Source organism: Penicillium chrysogenum (genome assembly GCF_028827035.1).
Source record: "Penicillium chrysogenum strain IBT 35668 chromosome Unknown utg000002l_segment0_segment0, whole genome shotgun sequence".
NCBI classification, from domain to species: domain Eukaryota; kingdom Fungi; phylum Ascomycota; class Eurotiomycetes; order Eurotiales; family Aspergillaceae; genus Penicillium; species Penicillium chrysogenum.
The window spans coordinates 6,068,109-6,081,438 of NW_026622750.1; the positions used below are offsets into that span (position 1 = coordinate 6,068,109).

At 51.1% G+C, this 13,330-nt stretch overlaps 8 protein-coding genes across 8 annotated transcripts; 3 read left to right on the top strand and 5 right to left on the bottom strand.

Moving 5' to 3' along the window:
• Positions 1 to 490: 490 nt before the first annotated feature.
• Positions 491 to 1,318, top strand: N7489_005528 (nucleotide diphosphatase; the record flags this gene model as incomplete). Its single annotated transcript, XM_056711280.1, has 1 exon — positions 491 to 1,318. One exon carries the CDS (start codon positions 491 to 493, stop codon positions 1,316 to 1,318), a length of 828 nt encoding a protein of 275 aa, XP_056569701.1.
• A 500-nt stretch (positions 1,319 to 1,818) lies between these two features.
• Positions 1,819 to 2,836, bottom strand: N7489_005529 (CybS family protein; the record flags this gene model as incomplete). Its single annotated transcript, XM_056711281.1, has 6 exons — positions 2,651 to 2,836; positions 2,531 to 2,548; positions 2,291 to 2,357; positions 2,072 to 2,191; positions 1,974 to 1,983; positions 1,819 to 1,941 (listed from the first exon to the last, which is right to left on the bottom strand). The coding sequence occupies exons 1-6, from the start codon at positions 2,787 to 2,789 to the stop codon at positions 1,819 to 1,821; spliced, it is 477 nt and encodes a 158-aa protein (XP_056569702.1). The 5' UTR covers positions 2,790 to 2,836.
• A 384-nt stretch (positions 2,837 to 3,220) lies between these two features.
• N7489_005530 (MDR family NADP-dependent oxidoreductase) lies at positions 3,221 to 4,255 on the bottom strand (the record flags this gene model as incomplete). The annotated part of the gene is made up of 1 exon (XM_056711282.1): positions 3,221 to 4,255. One exon carries the CDS (start codon positions 4,253 to 4,255, stop codon positions 3,221 to 3,223), a length of 1,035 nt encoding a protein of 344 aa, XP_056569703.1.
• A 734-nt stretch (positions 4,256 to 4,989) lies between these two features.
• N7489_005531 (NAD(P)/FAD-dependent oxidoreductase) lies at positions 4,990 to 6,162 on the bottom strand (the record flags this gene model as incomplete). The annotated part of the gene is made up of 1 exon (XM_056711283.1): positions 4,990 to 6,162. The coding sequence occupies one exon, from the start codon at positions 6,160 to 6,162 to the stop codon at positions 4,990 to 4,992; it is 1,173 nt and encodes a 390-aa protein (XP_056569704.1).
• A 591-nt stretch (positions 6,163 to 6,753) lies between these two features.
• Positions 6,754 to 8,878, top strand: helA (putative DEAD box RNA helicase HelA; the record flags this gene model as incomplete). Its single annotated transcript, XM_056711284.1, has 2 exons — positions 6,754 to 7,124; positions 7,192 to 8,878. 2 exons carry the CDS (start codon positions 6,754 to 6,756, stop codon positions 8,876 to 8,878), a joined length of 2,058 nt encoding a protein of 685 aa, XP_056569705.1.
• A 558-nt stretch (positions 8,879 to 9,436) lies between these two features.
• Positions 9,437 to 11,013, bottom strand: adB (adenylosuccinate synthase ADE12; the record flags this gene model as incomplete). Its single annotated transcript, XM_056711285.1, has 4 exons — positions 9,437 to 10,147; positions 10,282 to 10,733; positions 10,849 to 10,917; positions 10,974 to 11,013. 4 exons carry the CDS (start codon positions 11,011 to 11,013, stop codon positions 9,437 to 9,439), a joined length of 1,272 nt encoding a protein of 423 aa, XP_056569706.1.
• An 819-nt stretch (positions 11,014 to 11,832) lies between these two features.
• Positions 11,833 to 12,039, bottom strand: N7489_005534 (uncharacterized protein; the record flags this gene model as incomplete). Its single annotated transcript, XM_056711286.1, has 1 exon — positions 11,833 to 12,039. The coding sequence occupies one exon, from the start codon at positions 12,037 to 12,039 to the stop codon at positions 11,833 to 11,835; it is 207 nt and encodes a 68-aa protein (XP_056569707.1).
• Positions 12,040 to 12,226: 187 nt separating this feature from the next.
• N7489_005535 (LURP-one-related/scramblase family protein) lies at positions 12,227 to 12,886 on the top strand (the record flags this gene model as incomplete). The annotated part of the gene is made up of 2 exons (XM_056711287.1): positions 12,227 to 12,557; positions 12,609 to 12,886. The coding sequence occupies 2 exons, from the start codon at positions 12,227 to 12,229 to the stop codon at positions 12,884 to 12,886; spliced, it is 609 nt and encodes a 202-aa protein (XP_056569708.1).
• Positions 12,887 to 13,330: the final 444 nt, after the last annotated feature.

Consider the following 13,330-nt stretch of genomic DNA (forward strand, 5'->3'; position numbering starts at 1 on the left):
CCGTACTTCGGCCGTATCACGTGGACAGGGTTACGGAGAATAGATTGCAGTCATTTAAGTTGCCAACCAGACTGTACAAGGAAGTGTATCTTACAGGCTGGGAAAGTCAGGCGAATTAAATAATCAATGCAGCGGTGACAGGAGCGATATCTGAATATAGACTGCACATGTGTTTAGGGGTTGCAACGGGCATAGCATACCGAGAGCATCGGCTTACCGCCTGATATCTGCCAGAGAAACCGAGCCCCATTAAGGTGAAGCAAATGCGGACTCCACACTCTACACAAACCCGGAACCTCCAGGACCTCGTGGACAGCCGGGATTCCAAATTGAATATTGTTACATATACTGGCAAGGTCGGTCGACTACACACAAAGGCCATTGCCTCAACAAGCGAACGGAGAGAGCACCTGATTCCCCGCATTGGATCGCTGCTCGCAACACCAAAAACCAACGTCCGAAACACCAGGCAAACGCCAAATCGCGCAACATGACGGACACCAAAGAATCCCTCCTATCTCACATGGAAGACTTCGATACCACCGAATCCGACCCGCCCCCAGCCTACGACAAGCCCGTCCCGAAAGCCAACCGCGGGGCACCACTCCCACGCCCACCACCCCTCAACCTCCCAGTCCTAAACAGCCTCCGCAGCCAGCGCGTAATCCTCGCCTCACAATCACCACGGCGCAAACAAATAATGTCATTCCTGGGCCTCCCAAACATAGAAATCATCCCCTCCAACGCCGCAGAAGACCTACCAAAAAGCCTAGGCCCATTCGAGTACGTGCTAGCAACAGCGACGAAAAAGGCCCAAGCAGTCTACGAGCAAGAAGTCAACAACGAAATCAAGGGCGAGCCAGCTCTAATCCTAGCCGCAGACACGGTCGTCGTCGACCCATCCACTGGCTCGATCCTCGAAAAGCCCCGCTCCGAAGCACACCACATGGCCATGTTGCGCTCGCTGCGTGATATCCGAGACCACAAGGTCTACACCGCGCTTGTGGCTATGGCTCCTTTGGCTAGTGCCCGGGACCCGGGGTATGCGGTTGAGACTACAGTTGAGGAGACGTCGGTGCGGTTTGATGGTGATGTTACTGATGATTTGATTATGGCTTATGTGCGCACCCGTGAGGGCGCGGATAAGGCTGGTGGTTATGGGTTGCAGGGGCTTGGGTCTATTCTTGTTGAGAAGATTGATGGCAGTTATGATAATGTCATTGGGTTGCCGCTCAAAGCAACGCTCAAGGTCATTGAGACTGTTATGCAGAGGGCGGATGACGATGAGGAGTTGCTTGGGGATGATGAGGACGAGTGAGGGTCTCTGGTATGAGGTATTAGGATGTCTTTGTCGTTAGCCTTGTCTGTGTCATTGCATCATTATTCCATTTTGGAAGGATAGAATGAAAAAGGATTAGAATTTGTTTAAGAATGCTGTCTGGTGGGTGGGTAGAAACACCATGCTCATATTAAATGGTACTACTGCTAACTATTTACCGCATGTTTTGATGTACCGTGCAGAGAGTACACAAAATCCGGCTGCAGATCTACATGGTATACAGAAAGAAACAGAAAGCACCAAGGTTGTCTTCTCGTACAAGGTTATATTCCGTTTTTTTCTATAGCTCACAAACAACCCCGAGCAGCAGGAATTCGACACCGATCAATAATTTCGGACTGAGAGACAAAAGAAAAATAATCAACGACATATACAGAGGCGGAACAGAACGCCCGGGTAGACCAGAACCAAATCGGTAATCAGGGGGAAAAAAGGAAATAGAAAGACAATATGTCTAAAAGAAGAACCGCAACAGCACTCTATGCCGTCCAGATACGACGCAGAGCCTCGGTCACACCAACATCGTTCGTCTCGAACTCGTACAGACCAACAGCGGTGGTGAGGGTGAACGCGCGTAGGAGCCAGTTGCAGGTGGCCCGGAACTTAGGCACACGAGAAGGGGGAAGTAGTCAACAATGGCGGCCCTAGTAGAGATGTTAGATTGCGACTTCCGGGTTGCGGATCTGGGGTAGATCTGGGGGGGATGGCGGGATAGAGCGGGGAGGCTCTTACTGGAATCCGATGTGCGAGTGGGCGACAAGCAGAGAGCACAGGATGGCGTCCATGACGGGGTTGAGGGAGCCAGCGGCGAAGGGGGCGAAGCTGAGAGGAACCAGACCGACGCAGACCAGTCTGAGGTGGATGTTAGTCGGGTATTTTTTCCGCAAATGCCGGGGTTATCGGAAGGGGTGATATAGGTCGACATTGCAGCGCGCAAAAAGGAGCACAAACCTCTCAAAAGACCAGTGGTAGCTGCCCTCGGAGGGGTGGGTTTCGGGAATGGGAGCAGGGTCGTTCACTATCGGGATAGGTCAATATCAAAGATTACCAGGAAAGGCGATATTTGCGATTCGGCTGTAGGCATTGTTCGAGCGCTGATAACAACGGAGACCGCATATATTCACGAATTGCAGATACTCAATACCATCGAAAAGTGAGGGTCGGGATAGGAAAGGCGCGGACGTCACATACTGGTTCCCTGAACAGACTCTGTATCGCAAAAAGCACGTTAGCAACTACCTCTAAACAACACCAAATAGATCTATCCATTGGCAATGTCGCAGTAAGACTTATGGCAGGAGCTCTACTTACGAGGCAACGGGGGCAGGATCTGCTTCTTAGCGGAGGCATGGAAAGCGACGACCTGCGAGACGCCGACATTCTTCTGGAGGAAGGGCGCCCGGGGGGCGAGAGTCTGTCGCAGCAGAGATGAGCGCGCGAATGAAGCCATTGTGAGTGGAGAGTATGATCGTGAAGAAGCAGAAACGCCGTTCGAACACAAGCGGATGAAGTTGGAGACCTCGGGAGTCCGACTCGGTATGTCATCCTTTTACGGGCCAGTTGATTGGTCGATGGCTGTCCGCCCAGCCGAAATTGGCCGACACTCTGGTGAGAAACATTTAGCCCTGCGGTTATCTTCTTCCTACGTTTGTAGTATATGGACTTTGTTGGTTACAGATTAATATTGTCTTTATTGACCGTTTATATTTCATGTGCAACATTTGTGTGATTTGGCTATTTTGAGAGGTATCCATTTTATCCCTACTAGTACATGTACATACTGAAGAGTCCTAACCGAGGTATTACATAGATACCTCCCAATGTGTCAACAAAAAAATCAATGCGCCAGGCATCTCGTTATTTCATCAGTCTCATAAGAACTTAGAACTTCAGGACAGCCTTGCCCAAGTTCTTGCCGTGGAAGATGCCAATCAGGCCCTCGGCAGCGTTGTCGATGCCCTCGGTCTCATGGATGAGCACCTTGAACGAGCCATCCTTGATCCACTTCTGCACATTCTCCTGGTGCTCCTTGGCGTAAATATCACCCATTCCCTTGTCACCGACGATGAAGCCGCGCATGGTGATGCGCTTGACGAGGACATTGTGGATGTTCTTAATGGGGTAGGGGGCGGAGTTGTACTGGGAGATCAGACCGCAAACGACGATACGGCCGAAGTTGTTCATAGCATCGAGGGCAGCCTCGAGGTGCTCACCACCGACGTTCTCGTAGTAGATGTCGATACCCTCGGGAGCGAGACGAGCAAGGGCATCAGCGGGCTTCTCGTTCTTGTAGTTGAAGCCGCCATCGAAGCCGAGCGTCTTGGTGATGTACTCGAGCTTCTCATCCGAGCCGACGGATCCAATGACGCGCAGACCCTCGTGCTTGGCGAGTTGGCCGACCAACTGGCCGACAGCTCCACTGGCAGCGGAGACGAAGATGGTCTCGCCCTTCTTGGGCTTGCCGATCTCGTACAGAGACGAGTATGCGGTCAGACCGGGCATGCCGAGGGGACCGAGGAAGACACGAATGTCCTCGAGGCCAAGGGGGTTGTCCAACTTTTGGATGCGGGCCAGCTCCTGCTCGCCAAGGGCGATGTACTGCTGGATTGGGACGTGGCCAATGACCAGGTCACCTTCCTTGTAACTGGCATTGTTGGAGCGCACGATCTTACCAATGGTACGGCTGTCAATGGGCTTGTCGAGGGCGAAGGCGGGGGCGTATGACTTGATCTCAGCGGGGCGCATGCGGCCACGCATGTAGGGGTCGAAGCTGGTGTAGAGGGACTGCAGGACAACGCCATTGTCGGGAGCGGCAACGTTGGCATCATAGGCGGCGGTCTCGACGACCAGGTCCTGCCCAGCGACGGGATATCCCTGGGGGATCTTCTTGAATGTGAGAACCTTGTTGGCAGACATTATGTAGATGTGTAGTAGGAAAGACAAAGATGGGAAGTAGAAATTTGCCGAAGTATGGCGGGAGCTCTTTATATATGACGATTGCCGCTCATCAAAGCGGGGCTGTACCGAGGATGGAATACAATTCTCTGTTGGTCTATCTGTCCAATTATAAACCAGGCGGATCCCGGAGAAGCTTCTCGAGATGGTGATGCTCCAGTCGATAGACTCCACTTTCTGCAGTTTCTGCTTTGATATGCATAATTTATATACCCATGCTCCTAGCTACGTTCAATAGTTGTACTATGAACTCATAACTGTGTCAACGGAACCAGGTTTTGAGAAAAAAAAAAACAGTGGGGAACGGACGAATTGAAGCAACCTGAGGCCGACGGAGACAGCCATTTTGGGTAGGAAAACCGTGACCCTCGGCACAACAAAGTGAAATAATTGTTGATTATTATACAACCCGATTAAAACGGTGATTGTTAAGCAACGAGGGAGCTGGCCGTTTTCGGATAAAGCGGGTATGGGAGGTGGTACGTTCCAAGGTTGTATCTGTTGCCAAGTATATACCATCATACCATCTTGTTCTGCTGTAAAGACATTCGAAAGACATTCACACTCCTGGATAGGAAAATTATGCATTAAGTACATGAGTATGCAGCCACTGCTGGAATATGGACCAGCATTCTAAACCCTGAAAATGCGCGAAACGAATACACTCAAACCTTACACATCTGGGGATATATCACCTAAGCCTTGCCAGCGAGTGCGCCAGTGGCCTTATCAATAAAGAAGTGCTTGCCCTTGAGCATCTTGACCATGAAGCTGAAAGGCACAAATCCAAAGAGCTGACCCGTGCCACCAGATTCGCCAACAGGCACGATCATAAGAATGTTCTCGCCCTGATCGTAGGTCTTGATGGCAGTGCCACCTACAATTGCGGCTTTGAGGTTGGCCGCCGCCACATGCGCTTGCTCTATGGCCTTAAAACTGAGGCGCATTGAGTTGTTGGTGATATCACCAGCAGCAAAGATAGGCAGAGGTGACCCGTCGGTTGACTGAACACGCATCTCTTTGTTCACTGTCACCCAGCCGTCCTTGTCCAGGAATTGAGCTGGGATGAAACTGTTGTTGGGGGTCGCACCGGTAGTGGGGATATAGAGGTCAGCCGAAAGTTTGTCTCCGCCTTCCAGTGAGACTGTCCAAGTCGAACTATCGTCGGCCGGAGTCTCGACGCCAATGACTCGCTTCGAGGTCACGACCTTGACCTTCTTCTGCTCTAACAGCTTACGTGCAGCAGAGCTGGCAGATGGCTTGAGCATCGGGAGTACATGATCTGTCGCTGAGACAATCGTGATGGAGACCTTGCCGGCGTTGCCACTTTGTTCCACTGCTTCAGCAAGCTCTCCAGCCAGCTCGACACCGATAGGGCCTGCACCGCCAATAACTATCTCCTTCGCCCCAGCAATGTGTTCCTGTGCCGATTCGATCAGCTGCTCCATGTCATTGTGTCCCGACTGCTTGAATGGAATGGATGTGCCTGTGAGCGAGCCGGTAGTGGCAGATGTGGTGCTGCCCGACGCGATAACGAGATAATCATATGATAGTGTTTTGGGCTCGCCCTCGTTGGGGGTTACGGAGACCGACTTCGCAGCGGCATCGATAGCAGTTGCAACTCCAGGAAGGAACTCGAACGCGTCGGGCCGGTAGCCTGCAAAAGCATCTTTGATTGGGAGCAAGTACTGCTCGGGGCGGAAGGCCTTGGGTTTGGTGACGATACGTGGGGCGGCAATATTCCAGTAGAAGCTGGTTGAGGGGTTGATCAGCACAACCTTCGCGTCAGGTACATCACGAAGGACAGAGTGAGCGATATGAAGGCCTGCAAACGAGCCTCCAATAACGACTACGTCGATAGCTGCCATGTTATAGAGTCGATGCACTTCGTCAGTGGAACGGACAAGTGTGAGTTTTCTTGTTTTGTTTGGGAGAACGGGATGTCTTATATGTGACAGATGTGATCTGCTCTCCGCGCGTATATGCAGGGTTAGCAGTAGGCTTGCCTAGATGAGACGCGTGCTCCTCATATTGACCGTTGTCAGCAAATGAAAAAGCCTTGGTCAGCAAAATTTGTATTTCTAATTCTACCTTAATGCTGACCGGCCCATTATCGGCCCCCGGTCTCCAGGGTTTTCCAAGGTAATTTGTTTTGATTGGTTGACTTTTTCCAGAGTGTCCAAGGTTTGGGCAAACCTTGAATTCTTGGCCAATTTGATATGTTTGATTCGTTTGATAGAACTGGCCAAATCTCAAGTTCTACTATCTGGCAGATTTAGCGTGTTTGCCGTGTTTGCCGTGTTTGCCACAATTGTTTACTTTCCCCTATCTCGGGATGTTATCTCTCGATAAGGATCATGTGACCCCATAATTATTTCTGCGCTTCTCCTTGGGGGCGCCCCAAGTACATTTGCAGTTTTATCATCTCCCCATCCATTTTTTTCCATTAGCATTATATCATGATGCTTGGAACAGTTCGCCGATTTGGCGTTTCCCGTGCGTTGCGCGCTATTGCGCCTCGCTCGACCTCAGTACGGTTGGCTACTCACCTGCCGAAATGGGAAGCTCCTTCGACCCATTCATCTGTTGCTGCGGCCAGATCGCTTCATTCCTCTTTCCCGAGGCTGTCTGCGGCTACTGCGCAGGCAATTGTTGAAGAGACCGAGCCCTCAAAGCCTGCGATAATCACAGAGTTTTCCGACCTAGCGGCGGAGAATCTGATTCACAATAAGATTATCAAGAACATCATTCAACCTGACCGGATGAACCTCAAGACTATGACTGGGGTGCAGTCTCTTACTCTCAACCAGATTGTCAAGGGTGATGATATGTAAGTTTGTTGATGGATTTGCCTTGGAATTGAATGGTTCGCTAACTCATTACCTTTTTTTTTTCAGCCTCGCCCAGGCCAAAACAGGAACCGGAAAAACGCTTGCTTTCCTTCTACCCACTCTTCAGAACATTTTGAATGACCCCAGTGTCGATATGTCCAGAGTTGGCCGCCGGCCAACTAGAGCTGCTGCTTCAGAAATCCGTGCTCTTATCATCTCCCCTACCCGCGAACTCGCGGAACAGATCGCAGTTGAGGCCAAAAAAGTTGCGTTTGGTACTGGTCTTCTTGTCCAGACCGCTGTCGGTGGCACACAGAAGCGTGCCGGTCTTACAAAGATCCAACAGCAGGGATGTCACCTGCTCATCGGTACCCCGGGACGTCTCAAGGACATCCTCTCGGACCCTTGGACTGGTGTCTCTGCCCCCAAGCTGAACACTCTGATTCTCGATGAGGCAGACCGCCTTCTTGACCAGGGTTTCGCTCCTGATATTGCAGAGATCCAGAGACTGCTTCCCGACCCCACAAAGGTGGACCGCCAGACGCTCATGTTCTCGGCCACCGTTCCCAGAGAAGTTCTGCAGATGGTCCGTCAGACCCTGAAGCCCGACTTCAAGCACGTCAACACCGTTCGTGAAGATGAAATTCCCACCCACAAGAGGGTGCCTCAAAAGGTTGTCTACACACGCGGTCTTGAAAACAGCCTGCCCGCCCTTCTCGAGCTTGCTCAGAACTGGCAAGCGCGTCGGGATAACGGCGAGGACCTGCGACCTTTCAAGGCCATCGCTTACTTCAACTCCACTGCTGAGACCAAGGTTTCCGCTGATGCATTTAACGCCATCGCCCGCTCCTCGGAGTTCCGCCAGTCTTCGATGCGCAACATGAGAATGCTCGAGATTAACTCACGCCTCACGCAGGCGTTCCGAACTCAAAGCGCGGACAACTTCCGCAAGGCTCGTGAGGGCATCTTGTTCTCGTCGGATGTCACCGCTCGTGGTATGGATTTCCCGGATGTCACCCACGTCGTCCAAATTGGTGTTCCTCGGGACCGTGAGACCTACATCCACCGCCTCGGCCGCACAGCTCGTGCTGGCAAGGAAGGTGAAGGCTGGCTGTTCATGCACCCGGCTGAGTCAGATGTCTACAGGAAACGCCTGGGTGGTTTCCCATTGAAGGTGGATACAGCTTTGGAATCCGCCGACGCAGACCTTACACAGCCCTTGTCTACCGACTCGCCAGTTGGCAAGATCGTGAGCCAGATTACCGAGGGTCTGGCCCAGTGTGACAATACTACCAAGGTCAAGTCCTACATGGGCCAGCTTGGTACCTCCACTGGAAACTTCAACAGCAAGAGAGAGGCCATCCAGGCACTCAACCAGATGTTCATTGCAGGATACAATATGCAATCACCCCCAGAGCTCAACCCCAGATTGATGCAGCAGATGGGTCTCAGCCGAATTGACGGTGTCAGTGTGGGTGATGGCACCCGCCAGCGACGCGAGGGCGGTTTCTCCCGCGGTGGTGACCGTGGTGATCGTGGTGGATTCTCTCGCGGCGGTGACCGTGGTGGATTCTCTCGTGGTGGTGATCGTGGTGAGCGTAGTGGCTTCTCCCGTGGTGAGCGCGGTGGGTTCTCCCGCGGTGGTGACCGTGGTAGCCGTGGTGAATTCTCTCGTGGCAGTGACCGTGGTGACCGCCCGTCTCGTCCTCGCCGCTCTTTCGAGGATTCCTTCGACGGTGACTTCCGGCTTTAAGTTTGAGTTGAATCGGAGATCAACTCTTGCCAGCCATGCTGGCAATTATAACTTGTCTGGCATTTTCATGGCCTGCAATGTTGCTGTCTGGTGAGACCAGATCAGCCAAAAGTGAAAAGATGAAGCAACCATTCTAGCATTGGGCGGCGTTCTCCAATCCCTTTTTCTCGGACTGTCTTCGTGTACTATACACCCCTGGGTGCTCTGTGTTTCTTATTTAGACTTCTCTGCTCTTTGTCTTATACTCCATTTTGGTTGTTCTGCGGGATTCTTTTCTGGATACGAAGAACTGACCTTCATACTTTGTTCATGTACACTATTATTCTATCCAGGACTCAATTTTAATCTTGACACAACATCTTTCTACCAAAATATAATAATAAACAGGAAAAGACCTTGACCGCCTCTAACCAGATCCATTTTCGAGACATCTAAATCGTTGAATATGGGACAAAAAAGAAACCTTATATCACAATATCACACATCCCAAGTATATCGCAATATGCAAGAAACTGTGAGTACAAAAGAGAAAACACCAAACAAAAAGAAACAATGCACTTAATCACGGGCGATCATGTGGTCTCTGGCAGGACCAGTACCGATCCACTTGACAGGAACACCACCAATCTCACGCTCAATGAACTCAATATAAGCACGAGCATTAGGAGGCAGATCCTCGTAACGCTTAACACCCATAGTGTTCGACTTCCATCCAGGCAGAGTGACATACTCCACCTGGATCTTGTCGACGACATTAGGATCCGCAGGGAAAGTACCAGTAGTGCGCTTTCCGTCGGGCAGGATATAAGCAACACCAACCTTGATCTCATCAAAGTCGTCAAGGATATCAAGCTTAGTCAAGTTCAGCGCGGTGTAGTGGTTGATAGCGTGAGAGTAGCGGCACAGCACAAGGTCCAACCAGCCACAGCGACGACGCCGACCAGTAGTCACGCCGAACTCGCGTCCAACCTGCTGCAGCTTCTCACCGTCTCCGTTGAGCTGCTCGCTGGGGAAAGGTCCAGAGCCAACGCGCGTCGTGTAAGCCTTCACCACACCGATCACGGACTTGATGCTGGCAGGGTTCAGGGCAAGCGCTTGCACGGCTCCGCCCAGACCGGTTGATGACGAGGTCACGAATGGGTATGTGCCGTGGTCGAGGTCGAGCATGAGGGCGTTGGCGCCTTCGACAAGTGTGTTGGGCGAGTTCTTGTGCTCCTGCAGGAACTCGAGCTGGTCGACTATGTGGGGCTTCAGGAGGTTGCGGTATTCCTAGAGATTGTCAGCGATGTTTGTTGTGATGTGATGCGAATGGAGGAAAATCCAGGATTTGTCCTCTGCTGTCGCGTGCCATGGGCTTTGCCATCCAGTGGTGGAATGAAGAAATGGACGGGTTTCATGCGTACCTTGAACCGCGCAATCTCCTCCTCGACATCGTATGCCAGATCTCCGAACCGTGTGCGGTATGAGGTGTCCAAGGTGCGCAGCTTGCGCTCGAAGGTTTCCTCGTCCAGGATCTCGCCGACGCGGACACCGCGGCGTGCGGCCTTGTCGCTGTAGCACGGACCGATGCCCTTGCCGGTTGTGCCGACCTTGCGGCCACCGAGACCCTTCTCCTCGAGACCGTCGACGACCGAGTGCAGGTCGAAGCAGACGTGTGCGCGGTCAGAGACGAAAATGCGTTGGGCGGCGCCCTTCAGACCCTTGGCCTCGATAGCGGCCAGTTCCTTGAAGAAGCTGGGGACGTGGAAGACGGTACCGGCGCCGATCAGGTTGATACATTTAGGCGAGACGAGACCGGAGGGAAGGATGTGGAAGTCGTAGGTGACGTCCTCGTGGACAATGGTGTGACCGGCATCTGTATCCAATTGAAAAAGGCCGGTTGGTCAGTCACTGTCTGGGCTTTGCAACGGCCCGTTTGAGAACTTTTAACAATTCGGGGTAGAGAGGAATGCAAAGCGAGTTCAACGTACTGTGTCCGCCGGCTGCACGGCAGCAAAGTGTCGCATCCTGCGACAACATGTCCGTGATCTTCCCCTTTCCTGTTGCGTTCGTTAGGATGTCAAATGTCTCTGTGTTGGGGTTTCGTCGCCGTTACCTTCATCTCCCCATTGACTTCCTAGAACGATTGAAACCATGATTGCGCGCTTGACAAAGTCACGAATTCAGACCTATGCACGATCAATTGCTTTGGATGGTGGGGTAAGTTCGAAGTGGAAAGAGAATATGTCTGGAGCCGATAGCGGGGCCAAGATCAGGTTTGCCGGTGTGAGTTTTCTCTGGGCGAATTCGGTCAGGAACAATTTAATTCTCGGGATTTGCAGTTTAACTACACTACAACAAGCTATTTTCTTACGAATTTGATAATTTTTTTCCCAGTGAGTCAGACCAATTTCCGCGAACGCCCGCTGTCACCGATCCGGCGGGGTGGCGGGGCTTTGCAGCCTTGATGCCTTGATGCCTTAATTATACTTTATGCCTCAGGCAGAAAGGGTTAGGGCAAGGGCTCGAATATATCCCATGCTTGTCGAATATGCAGTAAATGTATGAATCTCCTTTTATTTTTATATGTTAGAGCCCTGTAATGGGATTTCGATTTTAATATCTTTGGGTGGGAGGTCACTGACTATGTACCTAGGTACCTAGGTAGGTACTCTTATTGCCAGTAATCAATTCAGGGTCTCTCCACTCCGCGCTCTAGCTAGTTAGCAATACCTAGTTAGTAGTCCATCTGCTCAGATGGGAAAAGTGCTAGTTATATTCTAATATTGCACCCGTTGGATCCTCTAAGGCATCGGCTATAAACTAAACTAACTAAACTAGGCGATTATCAATTCCTACTATAGGAGAAGTGACGAAGTTCCAGTCTTGCCATCGAACTTGTCCACTTTGACCTAGTCTGTTAGGAACTATCAAGATCAAATGGCCTCTGTTGGAACAATACCATAGAAAATCACCTAGTACCGCTCCAAAAGCCACAGCGGCCGTTCTTCTTCCGATATAGATAGCAAGCGAGCCGACTCTGCCGGCTTGACGGTCAGGTAGCCACTAACAAGACCGTGGCCTAGCATATCGCGCAGAGACTCATCCTTTTCGAGGGGCTTAAGACTCTGGCAATGGACTTGAGAAGTGTAATGCCGGTACTGAGCTAGATACATGTACATGCTACAAAAGACACGCAAAGACACAATAAACGTCGGAAAATAAATGACGTCACGGGTTATATATCACATGATGCGAGACAATCGGCTTTAGCTGTGCCCCTCTCACACGGTCGATTTTCATGTGATCATCGATTTATCTCTGGGAACCCTTTAATCACATCTACTATAGTCGTATCTACCTATCACCATGGGTATCCTGGGCCACCGCAATCTCGACCCTGTCGCCGAACCTATCGCCCTATTCGAACAATATGTCTCGAGGGAGCCGCAAACAATAGTCCTAAGAGAAAAGGTATTCTCCGTTTCTGGGGACAGCTTCGAAATCAAATTTGCCAATGGGGCGCCGCTTATAAAAGTGCGCGGGGCCTGGATGTCACTTTCTGGTCGCAAGAAGGTCGAGGACGCCCAGGGAAATCACCTATTTGATATTGTCAAGGAGCATCTACATATCCATACGACGTATGCGCTCGAAGACACCCATCACAAGAAGATGTGTGAGGTGAAGAGTAGTCTTGCGTGTACGTTCTGAGCATCCGAAATGATGAAAGGACATTGCTGACTTGCACTAGTGCTCGGCTCCAAGGCCACTGCCACTTTCACTGATAGTCGCGGTAAAACGGTGGCTCTTAAGATGAAAGGAGGCTGGTATGATCAAAGTGCTGATATTGTCGACGATAAGAGCGGCCAAACAGTGGCTCGCATTGACCGGAAACTGCTCAGCGGCCGCGACCTTGTGTTTGGTCAGCAGACGTACGCCGTCGTTATTGCACCTGGTGTGGACGCGGCACTCATTGCCGCCTTGTGTATATGTTTTGATGAGAAGAACAACGAGGAAGGCGGCCAGTAGTAAGACTGGGTTGGACATGGCAGCACCGGTCCGGGAGCAATTTAGCTGGACCAGCTTTCTTAGCACGTCCCGGAGCAACCGCTGGAGCATTTTTGCATATATTTCAGGGCCATTTGGTTTCCCGCAATATGAATATTGAACAACCAAACTATAAAAGCTGGTCGATAAAAGCTGGCCTCGACTACAGAGTTAAAGTCCTCACAGCGAGGCTTTTTCGTTTCAAAGATTAGTCGTCCGCCGTGTTTCTGATATTTAAATGCCTCTATGAAAAGCAGTTCGAGCGAGACAGTGACTAGCTATATCAGAACATTGAAGTTACCGACGTCTCCGAGGTTGAAGCATGTGTACAGAGTACTCTGGGAGCACTGCCGGGGCTTATTATCGAATATATGACCATCTGGAATGAGACGAAAGCATTTGAATAATTATGCATTGGCTCAGTTT